Consider the following 26,039-nt stretch of genomic DNA (forward strand, 5'->3'; position numbering starts at 1 on the left):
AAGGGGCGTCATCCTTGGATGCTTTGAAGTTTTGACCCTCTTGAACATATCCTTTGTTGCAGATTTGTTCAGGGGATGCTATGGGTTTGCCTTTCCGGCATCATTAGTCTTCTTTTTTTTGTTTGTTTTTAGGGTTAATTAAGTTTTTAGTCCTCAAATTATGTAATTTTGAATTTTTGATTCTTGAAATAGTCTTTACCGTTAATATCCTTTATTAAGTAATAAAATATCATGAAACAAGACAAATTAAAAGGAAAGGAGAAGAATCATTGTTGAATCATAAGTTTCAAATATTCCTGAGGAGCTAGTTTATCAGCCTATTCATTTTTTTTCATTTACAATCTATGGTGATATTTGTGATGACTTAAAGTATTTTTAAGATAAATGTCTGGATTAAAAATAATAACAACAAATTTTTAATAATGACAAATTTTTTAGAGATCAATTTTTTTTTAAAAAATAATTCATGGATTAAAAATTTAAAACTCTCTAATTTGAGGATTAAAAACTTAATTAAACCTTGTTTTTATATTTTCCCACTCAAAAAAATGAGTCATAATGTTTTTATAAACTACTTGTATAAATGATAAACTTAGAAGGAATGTGCATGGTGTAATAGATGGAATGTGATGTTAAAGCATCTATAATGCATGGTTATTTAGATGGATAGTTTATCATAATTTCATGCGCCTTATAATTACACATAGATTTAAACATCTTAAATGAAAATCACTCTAATGTTAAGGTTGTCAAAGTGAATGATTAACTAAATTTTACAATGTTTGACAAATATTCTATATTACATATTTGCTTTCTAAATTTGTTGAGATTGAAGTTATGGGTTTCCCCCCTGAATGGTTAGCATGAAAGGTAATATTAGAAATAAATAAAAAATCATTTTATTTCTCTACTCTTAAAATGGTGCCCAATTATGATTTTTTCATTTATTCGTGTAGCTAAAAAAATAGTGTCAAGTTGTTTTTTAACAAAAGTTCCCTCTGTCGTTTATGTTCAAATGAGAGTGAGTCAAATGTTTATTATTGTTGTATCATTTTAGGTTTAATATAATTTAAATTTTTCCAAAAAAAAAAATAGTGTCAAAGAACTTACAACAACTCACACATTCTAATTCGATCAAGTGAACTAGACCCTTTCACATTGAATAGGATTGTAATCCTTATTAAATTGATGGAGACTGTTTTGATTGTTCAGGTTAATATTGATTCTCTTTGGTAGCGGAAAAAGAGTTGGGAAAGCGACAAATGAAGGAAGGTAACAAACAAAAGAAATGAGAAGAATGAATACAAGAATTTGAAATACTAATTACAGGAAATATTTGCAATCATAAAAATTGAAGCCTTCAACTACTACTAATATCTATCAAAGTCTAGAGTAGAAGTTAAAACGACAAAGAACTACAAAATCAAATATATATAAAAAAAAAAGAGGCTAAAACTACTCAAAACTGCAAATGCACTCAGAATTGTGTTGATTGAGCACCTAATCCTAGCCATGTCATGGATTCAGCCGGCTTATTTGAAGCAGAGTTGGGATTGTTTATTTGATATGGTGCTTTGGAAGCAATTCTGCAAACACAGCATAAAAAGATAACAGAATTAGTCAATTAGGCCGAAACAACATTACTCAGCGGATAGTTGCAGGACAAAAAGTGGAAAACTGATTTGCACAATGCACTAGATTAATTCCTTCTTTAATCTTTACTAAGAAAATAGCACGATGCATCAATTTTCCATGACACAAAAACTAGACATAATCAGACCACGCAAAAAGGCCAGACATTCACTACACAAACTGGTTGATACTGAGATTGTTTCAAATGATCAATCTAAGAGAGGGATAAAAGTTTATGTTTGAAAAGGGAAAAAAAAATCAAAGATGCAGCCTCATAACAAACAGAATCACCAAGCAATATTTCCTTGTTTGAGAGGCTTACCTATCTTTTCTCTTAGAAAGGAACCGATGAAGTGAAACTTTCCTAGCAATTGGCAGTTCTGTACAGAAATTAAATTTATGATCAGAAAAAAAACATGAAACATAATACAAAAGTATTGGCTTTGGTCATCTCAAAATAGTAGAGATCAAAAGAAAGTACCACAAACAATTGGTCTGGACGGTGCTTGAGGGGAGACATTAGGAACAAAGGAAGGATGATTCCCTTGCTGGTTATGAGTGTGAGCACATGCAGAGGTGTTTTGGCTTTGGGATATTCCCTTGCCGGCTAATGACATTATCTCCTCCAATTTTTCAGCAGGAAAATCATCAAACACAACAACTTGCCCAGCATAAAAGATTGTCAACTGAGCAGCTTTAGGCTCCTTCTCTATAGACTTAAATGCACTGTAGATCATTAAATAAAGGAACACTTATTAATCATTATGAAACTTTATGCATTCATGACTCAACAGATTTCCTCCAGAGGAACACTTATTGAAGGACTACGATCTCATGCACTGCTATAAAGTGAATGCAGAGAATCCATTCCCCTCACACAAAGAATGACACACGAAAATCTGTTAACTAACTTCGTAGCTAATTAAGCACAACAACACACCTTGATTTGACCATGGTTGGAACCTCTGAGTGGTGAGGATAAGCACTCTGGGGAGATAGGAAATCCACAGTAGTTGGGTTCCGTTGCTTGATGATGGTGGGAAACAACTCCATGGTTGTTGCAGAGTGACACGATGTCTCAGGGGAACCTGTGAAACAAGGAGGTTAAGGAAAACTCGTATAGAAAACATGCAAGTCCATGGCAGCTTTAGCTTAGGAACACATATGTTAAAGTTCGTGTTATATAGCAATCGACCACACAAAATCACTTTCTTTTAGGAGAACAATCCGTAACATTTCAAGGAGAAAAATATGGACGGTTAGGGCTCATATCCAAAGGCAAAACACGTTTTTGTTAAACTTCTCATTTTGCATCGCTATCGGTTGAGATACCTTTTATTCCTCTCCGAATAAGAAGGAAAATTTAGAAACCACGAGTCAGATTAAGATCCGTTTTTACATAAGTATCCAATAAAAGTTGAGCAATCGAAAGCATTTGAAACATTGAACATAGAGAAAAGCTCAAGCGGTCTAAGAACAAAAATAAAAATAAAAACTTAATCGAAACCAACGATTTGACGAATTGGCTTCCTTCTAAGTTCTAACAGAATAAAATTCAATTAATTTAGGGTTAATTGAGGAATAAAATTAAATAGGTACCGTAAGTATCGGGGGTGCGAGTCATCCCGAGGGTAAGGTCTCCGAAGGCACCTTTTTCCTTGATGTATTGGCTCAATAGACTACAAGTCTGAGAGAAAGTGGACTTCTCGGCCGGCGACTTGGCCGGGCGGGGGCCGGAAAATGCCGAATATTCCGATGAGCTGGACATTCTGGTAGCCGTAAAAATGAAAATGAATCCAGAGAAACAGAAAACCGAAAGGAATCGTTGTTGACGGCAAGCTCTGAGGATGGAAGAAGCTAATGGTTGGTGGTGGCGAAGGGTTTATGGTTTATGGTATATATAATAAGGTTGACAATTGGGAAAATAAAATTGAAGCACGAGGAATATGTGGGTGTTTTAAATTTAATATAATGTTGTGGTTCTTTATTTTTTAATAATTAAATTAAATTTGAAGAGAAGTTTCCACCACGTGTTGTTTGCGTTGGTTAAAGGGATGCGGCAAAGTTTTGTCGTTGGCTTTTGTTGTGTGCACACCGCAAGCAATTACGTGGTTCGCTTCCTTTCAAGACTGCGCTCCTCAGTGCCATTAATGCGTTTTTTAACATTGTGAACCACAGCTCATATCACATGCACAAACACTGTGTCTTCAATTTATTATACTTTATTTTTTAGTATTCAGTTTCAATTTATTACACTTATTGTATAAAATACTCGCCGTCTCATTATAATTATCATCTTTAATCTTAATTATTTTTCATTTATATCTTTTATAGTATTAACCGTGAATAATAAAATTTATAAATAAATAATGATATAACATTATTATTTTTTCATTCATTTATTAATTTTTATTAATATTTATAAAATAACCTAACACAACTATTATTTTGCAACAGGAAAAATAATTTTATATTTTCGTTTAACCACAATTCATTGTCAAAAGTAAATAATGAAAAGCCATCTAATAAAATAGTGTAAAATGGAAAATTAATGACGAATTAAAAATTAACCGAAGAATTTGAGAAACTAAAAATTTGAAATTTAAAAAAACAAAAGAATGCTCCTATCATTCTTTCTAATAATAGTATCTTTCCAACACTCTTTGGTTAAAATTTATTGATAATCATGTATTTTTTAGATCTTATATTTAAATTAGGAGAAAAGAATATCACTAAAATTTCTTATATAAAAAAAGTTGGGAGGTTAAAAACTTAATTAAATCTATTATTATTATTATTTAAATTCTAATATTCTTATTCAAGTTTGTATAATTATTAATAGGATGAAGTTTTTTTTTATCTAGCGAACATATGGGTTAAAAAATTATAAGTAGTTTTTGTTAAAAAATAATTTATAAAAAATATTTATTACATGAGAAAATCATAATTTTGGACTTGATTAAAAAGGGAATCAAATTTTCTGAAAACAAAATTCAAATCTAATTAGTTTGGAGTTAATTTGGGTAGTTGTAAGTATCAATACATTGTCTTAAAAAACAAGTTTCAAAACAATTTGCATTACCAATTCTCCATATTATGTTTTTTTTAAACATGTTTTCAATTACGATATACTACATCCTTCTCTTTTTTTTTTTATATCTTTTTGTAGCTACCCCTAAAAAAATAATTGATGTTTTAAAATTTCTAAATTTAATCAATACTTTTAAATATATTCTTATTTAATATCCACTGCCCAGTAATGGTACATGATGCAAGTATCAAATATTAAAGTATTAAATAAAGATATTTTAGTTCAGATAGAATAATTTTTAATTTATATACAATAATCTTTTTTCAGGGACTATGTACAATAATCTTAAACATAATGAAAAAAAATGTACTATTCGATCGTTTTCAAGAATTTGAGGCATGATTAGTATTTTTAATCAAATTAAGGCATATAAAATCATCGAATTTGGGTGAAACAAAAATAGGTAATGGCTCATGTGTAAATTAAGGTTATATTGAAAGAGGTGTTTATATATTTAATGTCCGATAATGACTCTAACAAAATTCTTTTCATAAAAAAATATTTATGAAAAACCAAAAAAGTCAATGGAATATAAACACCAGGACACTTCTAATTGCTACGAATAGCATATACCCATAAATCGTTATTGTCAATTTCACCTTATAAAAAAGTTTTCAAGTTATATATTGATGATAATTATTTTAGAAATTTTATTAAAAATGATTTACAATTAGTTACAATATTACAACTAGTTAAAACTTAATTTAACAACTGTTTATACTGTCTTAAAATTGAATAGGCCAGGAGAAAAAAAGTAGGATGAAATTTGTTTAAGAACACGAGTTGTTCACACTTCACACACTGTCTTTAAAAATTGAAGAGGCCAGGAGAGAAAAGAGTTCATAGCTAATTGACTACTTTTTAGAAATCAATACAGAGAAAAAGAACGATAAAATATAATACTAATGAAAACCTAAACAAGTGGAAATGGAAAGCAAAATCTTCCGTGTGTGTAACGCGGAGTTTTGTGGTGCGGCAAAGTTTGTTTGGTACACACAAATAACACCGCCAGACCAAACAGCTTCTTATAAGGCATGGCTTACTCTTAAAAAAGGAACAAAAAAGAAAGCTATTTGTAGAAATATATGTGAACTTTATCATTTGTTCATTGATAATACTGGTGCATTGTGTTTTTATTTTATGAAAAAATAAATAAAATATTAAAATATACTTCTTTCGGTCTCAAATATAAAAATACATACATTTTATTTCTCTAAAATATAATATTTTATTATTTCTAAAATAATTTTATTTAATTGAGATTTTATTTTTAATAATTCTTCTTTATTCCTAATAATAAATTTTAACGAAAGATAAATTAGAAAAATAATTTTTAAATAAGATTGATACAATTAAACGTGATTAACTAATTTATTTTCATAGTTTTCGTAGTTAGTTAGGGTGAATTAATTTTTTTTCCTTATTTGACGCCGGAATAGTAGTACATAATTTTAAAATAAACTATAGTAAAGTATAATAATAAATAATGTAGAAATAATATTATTCATTTGATGGAGGTGTCACGGGCCAAGACTGAGTCTTAAGGTGATGTTCATGTTCATCAGTCATGAGTCATGACTCGTGACCTCTCTAAAGTATTGTCTATTGATTCCCCTTTACGAAACACCCTTCATTTTGCCAACAATTACAGGGCCTAAATCTGCATCACCCATTGGGTTTATAGAGTTGCAAACCGAACACAAAACCAATTGGAGGCTTATTTTTAGATGTATTGACTTGACAGAATTCGGGTTGGAGAGGCTTATTTTTTATTATACATATCATATTTATAAAATCTTATATTAATCTAACATTATTTAATAACCTATTATATACGCTGTCATTAAAATTGATATAATATACTTTTAAAATATATAAAAGTTAAAAACCCTTTGACTATATTTTTACAGTTGTTTACATTTGACAAAAAATAAAAAATAAAATTGAGATAATATATATTTATAATCGACAAATTGCATTTTATATAAAGTTGATTGTGTGAGGTGATAAACAACTATGTTACACACACTTTGACCGTGAAACAACCATGAATGTGTGGTTGTTGAGGAGTACCCACCCTGTATTGTTTCTACCGCTTCTTCAGGCAGAAAAATATCTGGAACGAGGTTAAGAAATTCCACATTTTGAGGAATGTGACAAATAATCAGTAACCAAGGACTTTAGAAGAAAGAGTAGATGGATGAGAGAAGATCTTTAAAGTGATAGGGTCCAGGGATTGAAATAGAAGGTCTGTGGCACCAAGTTATAGGAAAATGTTAAGCTTACAACCGACCTCGCATTATTTGATACTACTACTATAAGGTTCACCTGTTGACAAAATTAAATCACTTGCATTACTAGGCTTTGCAGTTCTTTTTTATATTACACTCAGAGCTCAGTGGGAATGCTCTAATCTTCCTCAGCAGAAAAATGAATGCATAATGACAAATTCATAATTCTCTTGCTTGCAATAATCCCCCTTATCTAGTAAACTTACGTACGCATATGAAAATTTTCTGTATTTACAACTCCATTTCAGAAAGCTATAAAATGTAGACAAGTGAACTTACAGAATTAAAAAAAGAAAAGCGTGACTTGACTTCTCCAACCTCCACAAAAAATGATCTAATACAGACATAAATTGAGGCCCTAGTAAAAGGAACAAGGCCAGGAATTAGTGAACATGAAACCTCAAAAATCATAATCTATATCTGTTACATTCTGGGACGCAGAATGCTTTACCAACTGTCCTTGCTCATTGTACCGATCAAGGTTCTCACAGGGAGCAGGATAGATGGTACCTATTACACGGCCTTGAACAAATGCACACTGAAAGATATGCTTCTTCTTGTAGGTTAGACCAACTGACATATCTTTAAAAGTCACATTTCTCACAGGAATCTCTTCACTACCGTGTATGCGTACTGGCACGCGAACTCCTTGGCCATGGACTGTGGTAAAGCTTATGTCTCTGAGAATTGGGAGTGCCAAAGGGTCATACCCATCATCAGGGTGTTCATTGTAATCTGTCTTCATAACAATTCCAACTCGAACATTCTCAAATGTTATATTCCGATAAGTTATTTGGCGCACATATGCTCCTCGTCCAGGGGCGGTCTTGATCCTCACACCGCGCCTAGAATCCCATATAAGAAGATTCTCCACCGTGACATTGGATACCCCGCCAGACATTTCACTGCCTATTGAGATGCCAGCACTGTTCCATTTGATAAAAAATAAAATCATTAAGATATGAAGACCCCAATACATGATGAGATAGACAGACACAAACTGATATGAAGCTGTCAAAATTTAACTAAGATTGGTTTATGCAAAGAAAAGTTAACAAGAAATATCTATACAAATATATCCAGGACCATCAATTGGAAAAGTTGACATCAGTCAGACAAAGGTGTTGATTTTACCTGGAGTCTATGAACCACATATGTAGACTATTGAGATCCACGAGTGAGGTTATTCAATAAAAGATTGAAAGGAAAAGAGAGGCTCCAAAGATAATTTCAAACAAAAGCACAAATTACACATGGTATCATGCTGGTGGTAGAATAACCAAATCAGGTATGGCATAATGGCAAATATGTATTTCTTGAAAATGCGTAGAATTGCATAGCTTAGAGTACTGTTAAAAATTCAGGTGAAGCATAAAGCAAGATAAGACATGAAACCGGTGTTTCCTGGGTATTTATACATTTTACAGACATGGTAAAAAATGCATGGCACGATATAGTCAGAAATAATTTATTTACACTCAGGCTCTTCATTATGCAGGCATACTAAAAGCAGCAGTTACCTTGTGTTTGGGAAAGCTTAAATTATGGGAAAGTAACCCTTTTTTTTACAAAGCTGCCTAAAGAAAGTGATTATTTTCCCAAATAAAAAGATGCTGAAAGGCATTCAGAAAATTACAAATTGGTTGGGTTAGGGATTCACCTGACCATAGAGCGAACAACAAGGTTTCGGATCATTATATTCATGGAAGGCCTTCCATAATCAATTCCATACTGATCCCAGCCACTTTTTACAGCAATTGCATCATCTCCCACACTTATGTAACAGTCCTCTATCAGCATATCCTCACAAGAGTCTGCTCATACCATAGAAATTAGTGTTTATTAAAATTCTTCATACAAACAATAAAATTAGATGAAAATTAAAGTTAAAAGTTAGATACCTCTCAGGCTGATAATTGACACACAAAGCAAATACTCCCTTTGGTCTCAAATATAAAAAGAAAAAAACCACTTTTTTCTTGGTCTCAAATATAAGAAAATTTCAACTAACTTTACCTTATTTAATGCTACTATCTCTAAAATACCCTTCATTTAATTGAGAAGCTGGTTTCAATGACTCTTTCCTATCCTTGATACCAAGTTCCAATGAAGGGTAAGTTGGGAAAAAAAATACTTTTTAATTGAAATTGATGCAATTAAATATGGTTAACTAATTTTCTTAGTTAGTGTGCCATGTTTTTTTTCTTATATTTGAGACCAAAGGGAGTAAAGTATTACAGGTGTCGGGTTAAATTTAGTATATCTTGTTTGTGCACAACAAACAAACATCTCGCACAAGTTATGGAACACTAAATTCTAAAATTAATCACCCACAGACTTGAAGCACATTTCCCAAAAATCTGGCACCTCACACAAGCTTACACAAAAAAAAGACAAAGGAAAAAACAAATTAACCTATTCCTGCCTGTATAATCGTTTTCCCACTGAATCAATTAGCGTACAGCCGTACATATACTGAGAAATGGTTCAGCTGGCCAGAAAAATCAAATTATTTACAGGATTATGCTTCCACCCTTCCACCATACATAATAATAAACCCTTAGTATGCAACTTCGTTTACATTAACTCTCAAGTTGGTTTCTTTGTCATTGCTAGCTATCAAGATGAAGCTATCCTCACCTAATCGCCAAAATCTATTTCCTTAACAATTGGCATATAACTAATCAGCAAATTATAGACCATACATTAAGATATGAAATAAATTTTAGTATTCAGTAGAAGATACTTGCCAGGATCTATGCCATCAGTATTTGGAGCTCCAAACACAGGAGCCAATATAGTCACACCTTTTATTGTAATGTTTTTGCAGTCATATGGATGAATTGTCCAGAAAGGAGAGTCACGCAAAGTAATATTAGTGATCACAATGTCACTAGAAAACATGATCTGAACAAGTGGCCCCCTAGTGTGGTTGAGACGCTTCTGGCGATATTTTTTCCACCATGACTGTCCCTGTCCATTTATGGTACCGTTATGCCCTGTCAGTTTTGGCAATAGATGAAATCAGATAAAGTTGTAAATTAAGCTTAAGCATCACATAGAACATGGGGGAAGGGGAGATAGAAAAAAAAAAAAAAACAGTGCTGTGCTAGCATTGCTTATCCTGATAATGATTGCCTCCTAATTAGTGCACTGCTTATATCTTGGTCAGAGATTTCTCCCTACTAGTGCATTATCCTTCAAGGTGGTTGTTTATATAATAAGTCTAAGTAGCATGAGAATTGACATGAATAAAGGAAGACTTGTGTTATGCTAAACCTTTTCCCTTTAATGAGGTATAGGAGGTGAGCCAAACTAAATTACACCAAGGAAATATTAGCAAATGCTAAAGCAACTGATTTCTCAACAAATATTGAAACATTATTGATTCAAATCGATATAAACACTAGAAAAATTAATTTGACAAAATATTAGTCAATAAGGAACTATACCAATTGTTGTTCAACATAAGCTTAAGCCTTTGAAAATATATAAAGTCAACTACAAAGGCAAGTTTGGACAATATTATTTTCCTTTTGAGGCTCTAAAAGCCAATTTTCCTTCTTGTTCCTCAAAATGCAACAATTAGATTACACTGCAAGACCCTTCAAAAAAAAAGATTACACTGCAAGATAAAGACTTGAATGTGACAATGACATTGGATACCAAGTATGACTTTTGTATTCCTTCACATACATTGGAAGCAGGATGAAAAATCCTCACCTGTTATCACAACATCTTTAAGATGTTGACCATGAATCAAACTGCCATATCGAGGCCCAGGATGCTCCCTCCCATACCCATATGAAGGCAATGGAGGCATCAGTGGCCAATATTTTTCATCCTGTTAGCCATCACGTAAGATGACAAATATAGTGTCAGTAAAATGTTTAATTATGAGAGAGCGGAAGAGATATGTAATGAAAGAAATAGATTTATCAAAGAGAAAGATAAAATTACAAATATAACTACAATTGAAGAGCTCAATGATAAGATTCAGCCGAATGAGACATGCTAGCAATACACTTTTTAACATACTCTTGTGATCACACTTTCTATTATTGGTTGGAATTTATTGAAAATCACAATAATTTATGGGTTCCACTTCTCATTCAATGAACTTCATACCTGATTTTGCAGTTTCCAATAAATTTAGACCAATAGTAAAGAGTGTGTTGCTAGCACTCCTCTTAGCAGAATACATAATCCAGTGATAATTAACTAGAGTCATAGATATCAAGTCCAATTGTCCAAATTCTCCCACTCAATGCCAAGGGCGCAATGTAGATGTACATTAGCTTCCAGAATATCCTATGATGGATACTCATGTTTCCAACAGTTATACATTATACAAAAATCTGGCTGGTATAAAGAAATTCAGCAAGCCAGAAAATTGACTTCGGACAACATCTAAGTTTATTATCATCTAGGTACAATAACTTTTGTCAAAAAGATAGATCAAGCAATATTCTACTCTTTAAAGCTCAATTAGGAATTGTCATTTTGTACAACAGCATATAGTCTGAACAGCAGCCCTACCCAGATATTATTTCATAGAATCAATTTGATCACCTAGAACTCAGTCCTTGGTGCTCTTCATCAATCCTACCATATTGGTCTCTCACTAGCATTTTAAAGAATTGTTTTTTATTCTTCATGCTCCAAGCTTGATCAAAACTCTTGTATTAAATTGAAATATATGCCCATCATGGCAGTAAGTATCTTATGATTTGTTATATGAATTGTATGATATGATACAATTCAAGTTGCTGTTGATACGAATTGTGGTGTGTTGCATTTTTGGGCATGAATCGCTTGTATTGGAGGTGAATCACAATTTCCAGACACCACAACTGGCAAAAGGGGACACACACCGAAAATGGATTTGGTCATGTGCGACCTGAATTTTTAAAACCCTAAGATAACATTTTATTTATTTATCCAAAAAATATCAGAATAGGGAGGGAATGGGCTGGTTTTTCGCCTACCGTCAGACCCTCTGTGCCCTCTATTCACATTATAGCATTTCTCATTCATTAGTTCATTCTTCATTAACGTTTCTACTTTCCTCTGTTCCTCCCAAAGTTATTTCCTTTGTTCCTATGTCTTCTAATTACAAGTGATGGTGCAGGTGGTCCTGCCTCCTGAAAATGAGAGCTGGTTGTTATTATTGAGCTGCTGGAGTGATTTTTCTACATGTATTGTGCCACTGGTCCCCTTGTTTGCCTGGACACATGCTTATTAAATTGCTGGTTGGTTGCTATCGTTTAATTGCTGCTTGTTGGTGGTCCCCTCCTCTCTGGCAGTGGATGTGTAACTGACAGTTTTTGGCCCTGTGGCTGTTATTATACAGCAACAGTGTTTGTTTTGAAGCTTATGTAACCACTCAATCATTGTTCCTCATAGGTGCTCCTTCAAGTCTTCTCCATGCATGCTTAAACCATCTAAGACAAAACTTTACCATTTTCTTCTATAATAGGAGGTACATGAGCTTTCTTTCTAATGATTGTATTCATAATCCCATCTTTTCTCTGCTTTTTCGTCACTAAGGCCCAAGAGTAGCACCATATCATCACCAAGGTATTTTGGCCAAATATCTTCCCCTCCATCCCACAAAAATTCTTCCTCTAATCTATCGAACATCAACAAGTTCCGTAGTCTGCCTACCCAAGCACTGCTGAACCATTTCCTCTCCTCCATGGATATCGTGAGCCGAATTGATGATTGGGAAGGCTTTTTCATCGCCTGAATAGCTGTCGGAGACCATCTTTTCTCTATCGTTTTGCTGCCCATCGTCACCGGTGTTGCATATGAAACTGACAATGTCTGTTGCTGAGTACAATTCTGCTGTTTTCCTCCTTTCGCTGGTGTTTGTGCTGTTATCGCCCTGACTCTTTCGTTGACTCTGTCTACCTGCATATCTCCTTGTAGCCCCTGCTTATACTGATCCTCCTTATGGAATTTCTCTATCGGCTTCCCCACCCTTCCATGTTTCGGGAGGTTCGCATGCATTTTAAGGCCACCTATGATCAGATTACCCAGCTGTTTCTCAAGTTTCCAGACATCATCAACCCCTTTGAACCTCACAAAGTCATATCTCCTTCTGCTCCTATTTCTTTTCTTTGCAATAAAAATCTATCTGACGTCACCCCATTTTTTGAACTCAAACCATAGTTCCTTTTCCCCCACATCCTCTGGGAATCGCGTGAAGTAGAATGAATACACATCTGGTGCATCCCTCCAATTCTTCTGCCTCCCCTCCCCTAGTCTTGCGGCCACTATCGTCGCAGTAGGTCGCTGGTACCCTTTTCCGGCATAGCTGAGACTGGGTGTCTCAATTACCCTCTCTCTGTTTCGCTCTCTCACTTGGTCACTCTTTCTCTCTCTACTGCTCTCTCTCACTTTCTCTCTCTATCATTCTCTCTGCAAAAATCATCTTTGCGACATTTAATTTCTTGTTGACTCTTTACTATCCAACACTCTGTCCCATACAACATCACAGATCTTATGGTTGTGTTATAAAATTTCCCTTTAAGCTTGAGTGGTACTTTTCTATCACATATCACACCCAGAGCATTCCTTCATTCCATCCACCCTACTTGGATCTTGTGGTTGATATCACCCTGTATCTCCCCATCATTTTGTATGATGGACCCAAGGTATTTAAAATGTGAGGCTTGTGGTATAGTATGTTCTCCTATTTTTACATCTAAGCGAGAATAAAGTCAAAGATCCTTTAAAAAGAAAAATTGTGCCAAACAACTGCAGTCACAATAGCCAAAGTGCCAAACTACAATCAACTAGCCTTGAAGAAATGCTATAATTGATACTGCAGTTCTACTCTCACAAATACAACATTCATTTACCTTTCCAAACATTAAACGGGTTAGTGCACATGTCTTCAACTCTGAACATAAGATATCCAACATAGAAAGATATATATATGGTATAATAAAGGTAATGTGTGAATGAAACTACTTCAGACCAACTACTGTAGGCATGCTTCAACATATCATAGAAATAATAATTGCATTATCCAAAGACATTTTATTAGTTGCTATGGGTGGTTTTCCCCCCTCTTAGTTTCTGAAATTATCCAAAGGCAAGTAGCATATGACTGCTTTTGACACAAGGAACAGACAACCAAAGTCCATGAAGAAAACCATTCCATTTAAACATGAGAATTCGTTCCACAAGCAAGCAATAACATGTAAGACAGTGATATAATATTCAAAACTGAAACAGTACAGAAGTATTTATCACTGTACTTTTTAGTTCTTCAACTAAAAGTGATTTCTCTCTTGGGGGCCTCGTTTACATTTCAATTACTCCATCACATATCATGAAAGGAAAATGTACCATCTTTCCACTGAGCCGCAAAATTGTTACTAAAGAAAGAACAACCGCATCCTTCATGATAACAACATCAACTAAAATTACAAGAGAAAGCACAACCATATCCCACTAGGTAAGATCAGCTAGATAGACCACCCAATGCTATTCTATTCAGTTAAAGACCAAATTTTCAGAGAAAATATTTACTATGAGATCCTCTGAACAACTTATCTTAATGTCCTCCTGTCTCTCTCTCTCTCTCTCTCTCTAGTTTCACAGGACTACAAATCATACAATCTACTCTCTTCACTATTTTTCTACTATATACGTGACCAAACCACCTTAACAACTTTCCTCATTATCCTTCATGATTATAATTATAATTAAAAATAATAATAAAAACATACAAACCACAAAATTAACACTGAGTTAAAAAAAAAAAGGGAAAGATAGAAAACTGACATCAATGCCAAGTATAACAGCATCTTCAGCTAGAAAGAGAGTCATGTGGCTGGTGAGATTAAACGGCGCCGTGAGCCAGCGTCCAGGAGGCACATTCAACTGCGCACCGCCTTTCTTCCCGAACTTAGAAACCGCAGAAACGGCCCTCTCGAAAGCCTCGGTGTTGAGAGTAACGCCGTCACCGACCCCACCGAAATCCGTCAAATTGAAGGCCATTGGGCGGAGCATGGGCATGGGCCTGCCCGGAATTCCTCCGTAGACCAGAAACCCGCCCACTATGTTCCTCTGCCACAGAAAAACGGAGGCGAAGGCGGCGATCCATAGAAGGGTCAAGAGGGTCTTATGCGAGGTGAAGAACGCGGGGACCCAGCGGCGAAGGTCGAGCCTTTGGTGGTGGAAGTGCCCTAGCGTCGAGGTCTCCACCATCATTGAAAGTAAGTGCCTACCTACCCTTTTGCGAAATGGGGTTGGATTTGGAAGATGATGACGTGCGTCACTCGGAACTACTCATGGATTCGTTTCGTGGGAGTGAAAAAGGAGGGAACTTTGGGATGAGATGTGAGTATGTATATGTATGTAGCAGTGAGAATGAGGGAAGGAAGGGTGTGTTTGGGGGAAAATAAATTGTGGAGTGAATTGAAAGGGAAGGTGGGGAGAGTGGAAGTGGAATTTGGTTCCGGAGACAGTGATGGGATAACAGTGGGTCCAAAAACAAAATGAAAAAACATGGATCCTTGAACGACTTCTTCTTCCTATCTCATCTCATCCTTTACAAATTACAATAACCTGTGTGTGTGGCTTTGTGTTGAGCTGTTTCGCCTCGTCAGACAAGGTAGGAATGGTAAATTGGTAAATGTAAATCACTAATCTACCCAGATTAAAATTTGTTTTTGCAGTGATCCAGTGAATAAAAAGAGTAGTTTTTTTTTTTTATCATGATGAAGAGAACATAAGTGTCCAAATTTATTGGTTAAGCTTGTGATAAATGATTATTGTTGATCCAAAGAAGTTTAAAATAATGATAATCAAATACGAGGTTTTCTCGGTAAAAGATCCGTCTCACCCGTATGAATATTGCAGAACCTTGCATCCGTAAGTTAACCTCTGACTTTAATAATGAGTAGTTTTCATAAAAAGACTATATAGGCACAGGAATTGAATGTATAATTAAATCGATAAAACAGTCGATGTCCCAGAAAATTAAAAAACTTTAGAAACGGAAAAGAAAATTATTCCTCAAATAAATTTGGGTGTTCTTGTCACTTGTGCTTGAAATTCTAAAAGATTAGGTAGGAGTATTTTGTTGTTTATTTTAATTAATGTGTAAGATAAATGTTTGTTTTAAATAATTATAATTTTAAAATAAAAAAATAAATGAATATTTTTAAATTATAATTAAAATACATAAATATTTAAATCATATAATAAATAATTTAAATTATGATATATTATAATGTTGTTTTTAAATTGAAATAAGTAGGTTATACAAATAAAGATTTACCTTAGAAGGAAAATAATTATTAAAAATATAGAATATAATTAGAGAAGGGTCAACATACACTAATATAGTAACTTTTTTAAAATTAGTTATCATCTTTATTATTTATTTTCTTAAAATCTAATATTATAATAAAGTTATTAATCTTATTTGTTATATTAAAAAAATATAAATAATTAAAATAAAAAATAACTCCAAAAGAAATAGTAATTGTTATATAATGATTTTATACTATGTATTAACCAATAAAAAATAATTTAAATGATTTTTTAAGATAATTATTATAAAAATCTATTATATATTATAATTTATAATTAAATAATAATATAAATTGTGTGCTTTACCCTGTCAAATGTCAATATATTTTCTATTATCTCAAAAATGTATTAGACAATAAAGATTCGATGCATATTTTTTTTTATTTTATGTGATGTGTATGGGTTAAAAGACTAAATAATAGAAAAAAACTTATGCAATAAATATATTTTTTAGTTTCAATATAAGATTTTAACACTTTTTTAATTTTTATTTCTCAACATGCGCATTCGACGTGTAGAATAAAATAGAAATTTCGTTATTCAAAATATTATTATTTTGCTTTGAAAGTGAGAAGCTGGCACAGAGGTTAACATTAGAACTACACCCTGATAACTCATTGATGAATGCGTGTAATGGAATGTTACTTTCAAATTAAGGTTAGTTCTCTAAACTCATTGATAAATATAAGTATTATTTTTTTTCTTGAAATTTAAATCAAGGTAGATTTCATTTATAGCTTTTCTTGTTGCATTTAAAAGTTCCGGTATCGCGTTCTCAAATTACAAAAAACAATTTGTTACAATTTCTAAAGATACACTAAATCATCTTTAACTACATCTTCGGTAAAAATTTAAATGACATTAGCATATGAACAATGCGTGCAGTCGTACTAGTGTACAAGTAATTGACATTCATTTTATGTAATCCAGATCATTAAACATTTTTAAGCTCAAATGCCTTCTTCAAAAGTTACTCCATTTAAGTTTCTTGAGGCTATTTCATCTCGAGTGAATTTCGCTGAATCGGAAACAATTAGCAATTGTTGAACAATTAACAATTTTGGTTCGATCTTAAAGTTATTAGTTATTTGTGTTCAAGCACCTGACTATTTAGAATTACAATTTTGATTCGATCTTAACTTTCATATTACGCTGCAAGTTGAAATTATGAATGTTAAGAAAAACTAATTCTAAAAAAATAATTATAACTAGTTTTATATAACTAATTATATAAAAGTAGATATAAAATTATAACCCATTTTTATAGTTATGTGTATTTTAAATATTTTTTTTATAAAATATTTACAAAAATGAGTATTTTAAATAACTTATTTTTATTCATCCATAATTTAGGTATTTTAGATATAACTTATTAGTATTTTTATAACAAGTTATATGTTCAAATTTTAAAAATTAGTTGTAATAATTATAATATCCACTTATAATTTAGTTATTTATTAGGAATGATTATACTTACCTAAATAACTAAATCACGAGTATGAATGATTAGATGAAATTAGCTAGTCTCCATATATAGGGTCACTATTTAAAGATGATATGAGTTCTAGCTTATGTTTCAAAACAACCTAGCACATGTGTTATGTGTCTTGTGTACTATAAAACAGGAAAAAAAGGGAGAGATAATATTAGGCAGATGCTAATATAGATAGATGAGAGAAGTAGGAAAATTGCATGCATGGGAGATGAGAGGGGGCATGCATGAGGAGGAGTTGATTGATGGCCGTAAAAGCAAAGGGTCCCGAAATCTCCAAAATGAATGGAAACAGCTATCTCCATTAATTGCTATTCTTAGAATGACATGGTAATTCCAATCCATCTCTCAAACACCACAACCTAGCTAGCTTTCCCATTCCCCCCCGTACGTACGCGGGCGCACCCCCCACATCCAAACAAAACAAAACAAAACAAAAAGCTAAATCCTAAAACACACACAATCAGAGAACCTCAATCTCTCCGAGCAGCGGTCCATTTTTCTCCCGGAACACGCATAAGATTTCCGGCTCGGCGATGGCCGCTGTTCGCCTCCTTCTCTTCCACCTCCTCCTCCTCCTCCTCCTCTTCCCTTTCTCCTCTTTCTCCCTCTCCGAAAACGAAGCCCTTCTCAACCTCAAGAAATCATTCTCCAACCCCGTTGCTCTCTCTTCCTGGGTCCCCAACCAGAGCCCTTGCTCCTCCCGGTGGCTCGGCGTCATCTGCTTCAACAACATCGTCAGCAGCCTCCACCTCGCCGACCTCTCCCTCTCCGGCACCATCGACGTCGACGCCCTCACCCAAATCCCCACTCTCCGTTCAATCAGCTTCATCAACAACTCCTTCTCCGGCCCGATCCCTCCCTTCAACAAACTCGGAGCCCTCAAGGCCCTCTACTTAGCCCGCAACCATTTCTCCGGCCAAATCCCCTCCGATTTCTTCTCCCAATTAGCTTCCCTGAAAAAAATATGGATCTCCGACAACAATTTCTCCGGCCCCATCCCCTCTTCCTTAACCAACCTCCGCTTCCTCACCGAACTCCACCTCGAGAACAACCAGTTCTCTGGCCCGGTCCCGGAGCTCAAGCAAGGCATAAAATCCTTGGACATGTCGAACAACAAGCTCCAGGGAGAAATCCCCGCCGCCATGTCGCGGTTCGACGCGAATTCCTTCTCCAACAACGAAGGGCTCTGCGGGAAGCCTTTGATTAAAGAGTGTGAGGCCGGTAGTTCAGAAGGGTCGGGTTGGGGGATGAAGATGGTTATTATCCTCATTGCCGCTGTTGCTTTGGCGATGATTTTTGTGTTGATGCGGTCGAAGCGTCGACGCGACGATGACTTCAGCGTGATGAGCAGGGATCACGTGGACGAGGTGGTGCAAGTGCACGTGCCGAGCTCGAACCATAGCAGGGCCTCCGAGAGGGGGAGCAAGAAGGAGTTTACTTCGTCGAAGAAAGGGTCGTCGCGTGGCGGCATGGGTGACCTTGTGATGGTGAACGACGAGAAGGGCGTGTTTGGGTTGCCCGATTTGATGAAGGCTGCCGCGGAGGTTCTCGGGAACGGTGGGTTGGGTTCGGCCTACAAAGCTGCCATGAACAATGGCCTCTCTGTGGTGGTCAAGAGGATGCGCGAGATGAATAAAGTCAGCAGAGACATCTTTGACGCCGAGATGAGACGCTTTGGAAGACTCAGAAACCCTAACATCATTACGCCTCTCGCTTACCATTACCGCAAGGAGGAAAAGCTGTTTGTCACTGAATACATGCCCAAAGGAAGCTTGCTATACGTCTTGCATGGTACGTACCACATTAATCACTTTCATTTATAGCATTTGATCATAAACCAATCATAAACATTGATGGTGAAGGTTTTAAACTGTAGTGATTGTAATTTCTTGATATTTTGAGTAACACAATTGCACTACCTCCAAAGATTTTGATGTTGTGCTCTTGTTGCAATCCTTGATATTTTGAGTATAGCAATTGTACTGACTCCAAAGATTTTGATGTTGTGACCGAAATTATAGTCGATACAACCACAATTAAAATGGAGTTGTAGTAACTCCAAAAACTTTGATGGTTCTACCCAAAAACAAGCATGGTTAAGGACAAAACTTTGATGTTATAATTTTGGTTTCCATTCGATCTCTAATTAAAATTGGAGTTTCAACTTGATAATATGTGTAATCAATCAAGGTTTACATTAGAGGTTAATATATATTACTGAAATCAATTTTTTATTAGGATAGGAGAACAACACCTCAACATTTAAGAAAGTTTTGTCTAGTAATTAATTCCCATTTGCTCTTTTCTATACGTTACTCGATCTCTTGTTTATTTTATGAAAATTATATGCATACAATGCAAGGTAATATATAGTTAAGGGGTGTGGTATAATGTTTTCCGCAGGTGACAGAGGATCGAGTCATGCCGACCTGAACTGGCCAATGCGTTTGAATATCGTGAAGGGAATTGCACGAGGGTTGGGTTTTATTTATTCTGAATTTCCTAACGAAGTGCTGCCACATGGAAACCTGAAATCCAGTAATGTTCTACTAACTGAAAATTACGAGCCTCTCCTAAGCGACTTCGCCTTTCATCCACTCATCAACCCCAACTACGCCATACAGACAATGTTTGCCTACAAAACACCCGATTACGTGTCATACCAGCATGTTTCACAGAAGACCGACGTGTATTGCCTCGGAATCATCGTTCTTGAAATCATCACTGGGAAATTCCCCTCTCAGTATCACAGTAATGGCAAGGGTGGGACTGACGTAGTGCACTGGGTGTTCACTGCGATTTCTGAGAGAAGAGAAGCGGAATTGATTGATCCAGAGTTGATGAGCAATCACTCCAACTCCCTCAATCAAATGCTGCAACTTCTCCAAGTAGGGGCTGCTTGCACGGAGAGCAACCCCGACCAACGACTTAACATGAAGGAAGCCATTAGAAGGATAGAGGAGGTTCAGGTTTAAATATGTTGTGTCAATATATGATAGCTTAGTACAAAGTTGCTTTTGTAGGTGAGAAAAATTGCGTTGCAGGTCTAGGAAAGAGTGCATTCATTAGCATCTTGATCCAGCAATCACTTTGTGCATGAGAACCACACAGTCCACGGGGATAATTAAAGAGAATGATTCAGAGGGAGAACGAAAGGCAGAGGGGGAGAAAAATATCGGAGGCAGATCAGGGTGGCATGTTGTTTCAGGAACTTGTTGATGTCAATTATCTCGCTCCAAAAACTATGAAATAGAGCATAAATTGTGCGATGCTGAAGCTTGGAATTTTGGCCAATTTTTGGTCCTTCTGAAGAAGAGAGAAAAATGTCAAAGTCCAAGCTAAGTCGATGGGTGTGTCTCTTTCTGCTGACGGCAGTACTTGTAATTATATTGTGTGCATTTCGTATAAAATGGAACCAGTTTTTCAGACAGCATGCATCCCCCAATTTTACTGCTTACAAGTTTGTATCCTGGGATTTACCCACTCTTACTTTTATTCCTATCAAATATATCCAAGGGATTGCTTTTGATTTCTCACTCTTCCCCTCTCCTTTTCATGTGTAGATTTTTTTTTTTTCCTTTTAAAGTTAGCTAATACAAGTTGCAATGAGAAAGGCCTAATTTCCTATGTTATTTTATCTTCTTTTTTTTTTTTTTTTACATTCTCTTACATTAATTAAGGGTATAGTTGATCAAACTCGTGGGTAACCCAATTGAAAGTTTAAAAGCTAGTTATTTGCTAAAAGTTGATAAGTCAAAAGCTAACTTAATTAAGTGCTTTCTCAAACACTTTCTAATTGTACAATATATCATATATATGTTTACAAAAATGACACACGACCACGACCTTGTAGAATGTAGAGCATGTCCATTCAAAGTAATAATAGTGATTATCTATGTATTTCGACTCAACTAGCCCCCATAACTCTAAAATTTCTAGGGGTGTATACAAGTATTTTTGTTTGATTTTATTAGAATAAAAATCAAATCAATCAAAACCAAATGGATGATTAGATTTAATTTTGATTTTTTTTTTGCAACAAACTTGAACTAAATTAACTTGATGAAAAATTAGTTGTTTTTGTTCAAGTAATTGGGTTGGAACTGAAGCTTTTCGAATCCATGATGATTGCTTAAGCAAATACTATTGTCCAACAAAAAAGTCTTATTTAATGGAAAAATGATTTTTTTTAAGTTATGCTAATATGTAAGAAGACAATTGTTTAAGTCGTATAAAATTATAAAAAAAATGTTATAGAATAATAGAAGGAGTCATAAAATGGATGCAAATTCACATATAATATCTTGAGTATTTTTAATTAAAAAATAAAAATTTAACTTTGAAAAAGAGTCAATATTCTAAATTACTCTTCTAAAAAATATCACAAATGAAAAACACTTATTACATTTAAATTACCATATTCAATTAGACGTGTTGCATTAATTAGTTGGAAATGATGTTTTTAAGTTTTAATTTTATTTTTCTGTAAAAAAAAATTTAATTTTATTCTTGGCAGATGGTCCAACACGTGGCAAAACACTTCTCTGCTACGTGGAGGAACTTAAAACTATATTCTCCTTAAAAAAAACAAGACTACTCTCCCAAGTCCTTCGTTCCCAAACCCAGTGGAAAGTAGCGAAATGTATCGAACGGCGGCGAAGCGGTTGGTGAGCGGTGCAAGATACTACTATACTGGCAAGGTTGGGCTCAGATTCCGGCCTTCTCAGATATTGATACCCTCTTCTCGCTTTTCCACATCCGAGACTCAACCACTTCCCATTCCCGTCGCCACCGAAACCGAAACCCCTAACTCTTCAGATTCGTCCCCTTCTTCTTCATCTTCCTCAACAGCCACAAAACCCAGAGCCAAGTACGAGGACCAACAAACTCGCGTGCTTCAGGCCTCGCTCTCTTACGTCGTTCGTTCCCTCTTCTACTATATGTTGATGATTCAATTTTCCAAAATTACAATACACACGGTTGTTTTTTTATTGCATGTATAGATTCTATGATTCTAACAATAGGTAATTGTGTTTTTTCTTTTTCTTTTTCAGTTAAAGTTGGGGTGGACAGAAGCTGCTCTAGTTGCAGGAGCAAGGGATGTTGGTCTTTCACCATCTATCGTTGGATCTTTGCCCAGAAAGGAAGCAACACTGGTCGAGGTGCATTTCCTCCTCTATCATTTTCACTGTCTTATCCGTCACAGTGTTTTCTTGTAATTGATTGTTAGTAATTACCGATAAATATTTGGAGTTGGAGTAGATTAAAAGAGTTTGATATTGTTTGTGACTGTTTTGAACAGTTATCTCCTGTGATGGTTGAATGTGTTTGTTAAACCTTCATGTTAGTTTGCTTAATAATAACTAGAATTTTGGTCCTGTCTTTATAAATTCTTCATAAATACTTGGAGGAGAAAAAAAAAAAAGATAAAATGTATTAAAATTTTCCATATGCTGTATTGCCGTTATGCGACAAGCCATCCTCTCGAATGTGACTGGGAAAAATGTTTCACCGATAAAAGGATGAGTGCAATAACGGAAGGAGAAAAATGTTTTCTGTTTTTATATATGAAATAAGTGACTCAGAACACTTACCAGTAGTCAGATATCTCTTTTCCTCTGGCATTGTGTGCGAATTCTTACTAGCATCCTATCTTTGTAAGATGTGACCATTGGCGAGCTACAAATTCAAGAGTTGTTTATTTTTATCAGTATTTTTGGGTTGCTTTATTCAGTTATAGGTTTCCAATGCATGAATTCTCTTCCACTTTTTATATTATCTAATGTAGTCTAGTACAATCAGTTTAATGGGTTGCAGCCATTATTTGGAATGTTGTTTTTCTTGTTGCGCTTATTAGTTTATATGAATTGACCATTTTGTCTGTCATGTCAAAACATTTTTCAGTATTTCATGGACGGCTGCTTACAAAGACTTGTTGATAAAATTGACTCAGATGAGAGTTTAAAAAATTTGACACCAAGTGACTGCATCTCTAAGCTTATCAGATTTCGTTTAGAAATGCAAGCTCCATATATATCAACATGGCCCCAAGCTCTTAGCATCCAGGTCTCTGCATGCGCCCTTTTTCCTATTTAGAGGCTTATCTATCTGAATTATAGACCTGAAAGAGTTTTTTGGAAATAATTTGTTTACAGGCACAACCTGTTAATGTTCCTACAAGTTTTAAGCAGAGGGCAGTGCTTGTGGATGAGATCTGGCATGCTGCTGGTGATAATGCTTCCGACATTGATTGGTATGCCAAGCGCACTGTCCTTGGAGGAATATACTCAACAACTGAGATTTATATGCTGACAGATAGCTCTCCTGGTTTGTTTTTCTTGAATTTCTTCCCCTCCCTTTTAAAGACACAAGCATTTCATAGAATTTGCTTGATTCTCTTTCATCCATTCACCATTTCTAGTGTTTTTGTGCCTTTCTTTTTATGATGATCATTCATTTGCAAGTCAACTTCTGGTTCTATGATTGCAGTGACCATGTTTTCTTTTTGTGAATGCTTTGAAAATATTAACTGGATTCAATTTTCTGTTCTCTTTAAATCACTTTATCTTCTTGAATCAAGACTGTCCTGTTTGCTTCCATGGCAATATATATGAGGATTAATTTGATAAACAATGGAATTTTTTCCTATTCCATGGAATACTCCAGTACGTGTATTATATGTATATTGAATAAAATGACATTTTGGGTAGAGACGTAGCTTGTGAGGACTTTTCTAAATGCTTCTGTGGTTTGTTTTCTGGCAGATTTCCGTGATACATGGGCTTTCCTGGATGCTCGAGTGAAAGATGCCTTTGATATAAAGAAAACCATTCAAGAGGTAATCCTTATGTTGTTACTGTGATTGGTCCTTCAAATTTTTCATTTTTCAATTATTTCGAAATGTCATGCTTGATGCATTCCAGAATTCTCAGACATCAAAATTTTCAGGCACAGTATTTGGCAGAAGCTGTCAGTACCGGGCTGGGGAACTCCTTTCAAGGGTTTGTCGGGAAAGTTTTCCAGAGATGAGTCGGGCTGGGGAACTCCTTTCCCTTGGTTATATGTTGTTGTTTCAAACAATGTTTCTCCGAGACATTGATTGTCACTTGAAGGAGATGCTATATTATACACGCGTAGTAATTAGTTATCTTTCATTTACTTCAAATTTGGTCTGTTTTCGGCACTTCTTTCAACGCTTGAGTTCCAGGCAGGGTCATGAGTGCAAAATAATGATTTTAAGCTTGTAAATAATTCTATTATGATTTATAATACTAATCGAAAAAAACTTGCTCTTTTTTCCCTTCCCCCAAATAATTTTGTTTATTCATATGTCTCTTATATTGTAATTTCTCTTTTTTTTTAAAAAAAAAAGTGACGTGTTTGCTGAATTAATTTTTTTTTAAATGATGTGGGGAGTGCTTGTATTACAAATCGAACATTTGCTCACTAGCTGTTAGGATACACACTCTTAATTTCTCTCACAAGAGTCACAACATTTGCGCATAATATTTATGACTAATAGTGTTAAATCCAGTTATATATAGCAAATATATCGATAAGTTAATAAAAAGTAGATTAAATCTTGAAGTTAGCCTTTTAAAACTACACATGTTAATCATTATTAATCTTCTACGAATTTTGGTTATTAAATTAATTTTTTCAATGATCTAAAACAAAATTAGATCAATAAAAAAAATAGATTAGTCCCCGCAATAAATCTTTCACTAACAGTTTATTTGTCACGAGTGGTAATTCATGATTCTTTGGCCTTTCAAAGTTCACGCCTATAACAATTATTTTCTGAACTTATTAAAAATAATATGGCAACGTTTTAAATTTTAAAGAAAATATATTGGTAACGATTTTTTTTTTGTATGTACACAAAATTTGGACTTTGGAGAACTAATTTCAGAATTGACTATTATTTTTAGGTAAGTTTTTTTTTAAAACGTATTTAAATGAATAAAAATTAAGAATGAATCCTTTAATGATAAAAACCAAAATATACTACATCAGTTAATTAATTAAAACATAAAAACTGATGCCTAAAACGAATTTAATTGGGAATGGAAAATAAGGAGAGGATTGGTGGGCTTGCAATTTGGCTCTTTACCAACCGTTCTCCCTGTCCCTCTAGGATCTAGGATCAGCCACGCACTAACAAAGTTTGAAAATTATATAATTTCATTTTCAACTT

At 34.5% G+C, this 26,039-nt stretch overlaps 4 protein-coding genes across 5 annotated transcripts; 2 read left to right on the plus strand and 2 right to left on the minus strand.

Annotated features, from left to right (window-relative positions):
• Window positions 1-1,198: 1,198 nt before the first annotated feature.
• On the minus strand, window positions 1,199-3,571 carry LOC100527510 (CCT motif and tify domain-containing protein). The gene is made up of 5 exons (NM_001250144.2): window positions 3,232-3,571; window positions 2,573-2,720; window positions 2,114-2,358; window positions 1,955-2,012; window positions 1,199-1,586 (listed from the first exon to the last, which is right to left on the minus strand). Exons 1-5 carry the CDS (start codon window positions 3,398-3,400, stop codon window positions 1,478-1,480), a joined length of 729 nt encoding a protein of 242 aa, NP_001237073.2. The 5' UTR covers window positions 3,401-3,571; the 3' UTR covers window positions 1,199-1,477.
• A 3,637-nt stretch (window positions 3,572-7,208) lies between these two features.
• Window positions 7,209-15,839, minus strand: LOC100818529 (probable polygalacturonase). Its single transcript, XM_003551054.5, has 5 exons — window positions 14,812-15,839; window positions 10,738-10,858; window positions 9,765-10,013; window positions 8,675-8,828; window positions 7,209-7,940 (listed from the first exon to the last, which is right to left on the minus strand). The coding sequence occupies exons 1-5, from the start codon at window positions 15,238-15,240 to the stop codon at window positions 7,415-7,417; spliced, it is 1,479 nt and encodes a 492-aa protein (XP_003551102.1). The 5' UTR covers window positions 15,241-15,839; the 3' UTR covers window positions 7,209-7,414.
• Window positions 15,840-18,059: 2,220 nt separating this feature from the next.
• Window positions 18,060-21,371, plus strand: LOC100816925 (pollen receptor-like kinase 3). Its single transcript, XM_003551052.5, has 2 exons — window positions 18,060-19,633; window positions 20,246-21,371. The coding sequence occupies exons 1-2, from the start codon at window positions 18,376-18,378 to the stop codon at window positions 20,815-20,817; spliced, it is 1,830 nt and encodes a 609-aa protein (XP_003551100.1). The 5' UTR covers window positions 18,060-18,375; the 3' UTR covers window positions 20,818-21,371.
• A 1,060-nt stretch (window positions 21,372-22,431) lies between these two features.
• LOC100775943 (ubiquinone biosynthesis protein COQ9, mitochondrial-like) lies at window positions 22,432-25,090 on the plus strand. Of its 2 annotated transcripts, none has more exons than XM_026126297.2 (6): window positions 22,432-22,761; window positions 22,897-23,004; window positions 23,747-23,908; window positions 23,998-24,169; window positions 24,607-24,680; window positions 24,775-25,090. In XM_026126297.2, the coding sequence occupies exons 1-6, from the start codon at window positions 22,483-22,485 to the stop codon at window positions 25,087-25,089; spliced, it is 1,110 nt and encodes a 369-aa protein (XP_025982082.1). In that variant the 5' UTR covers window positions 22,432-22,482; the 3' UTR covers window position 25,090.
• Window positions 25,091-26,039: the final 949 nt, after the last annotated feature.

This window comes from Glycine max, chromosome 17 (assembly GCF_000004515.6).
Source record: "Glycine max cultivar Williams 82 chromosome 17, Glycine_max_v4.0, whole genome shotgun sequence".
NCBI lineage: Eukaryota > Viridiplantae > Streptophyta > Magnoliopsida > Fabales > Fabaceae > Glycine > Glycine max.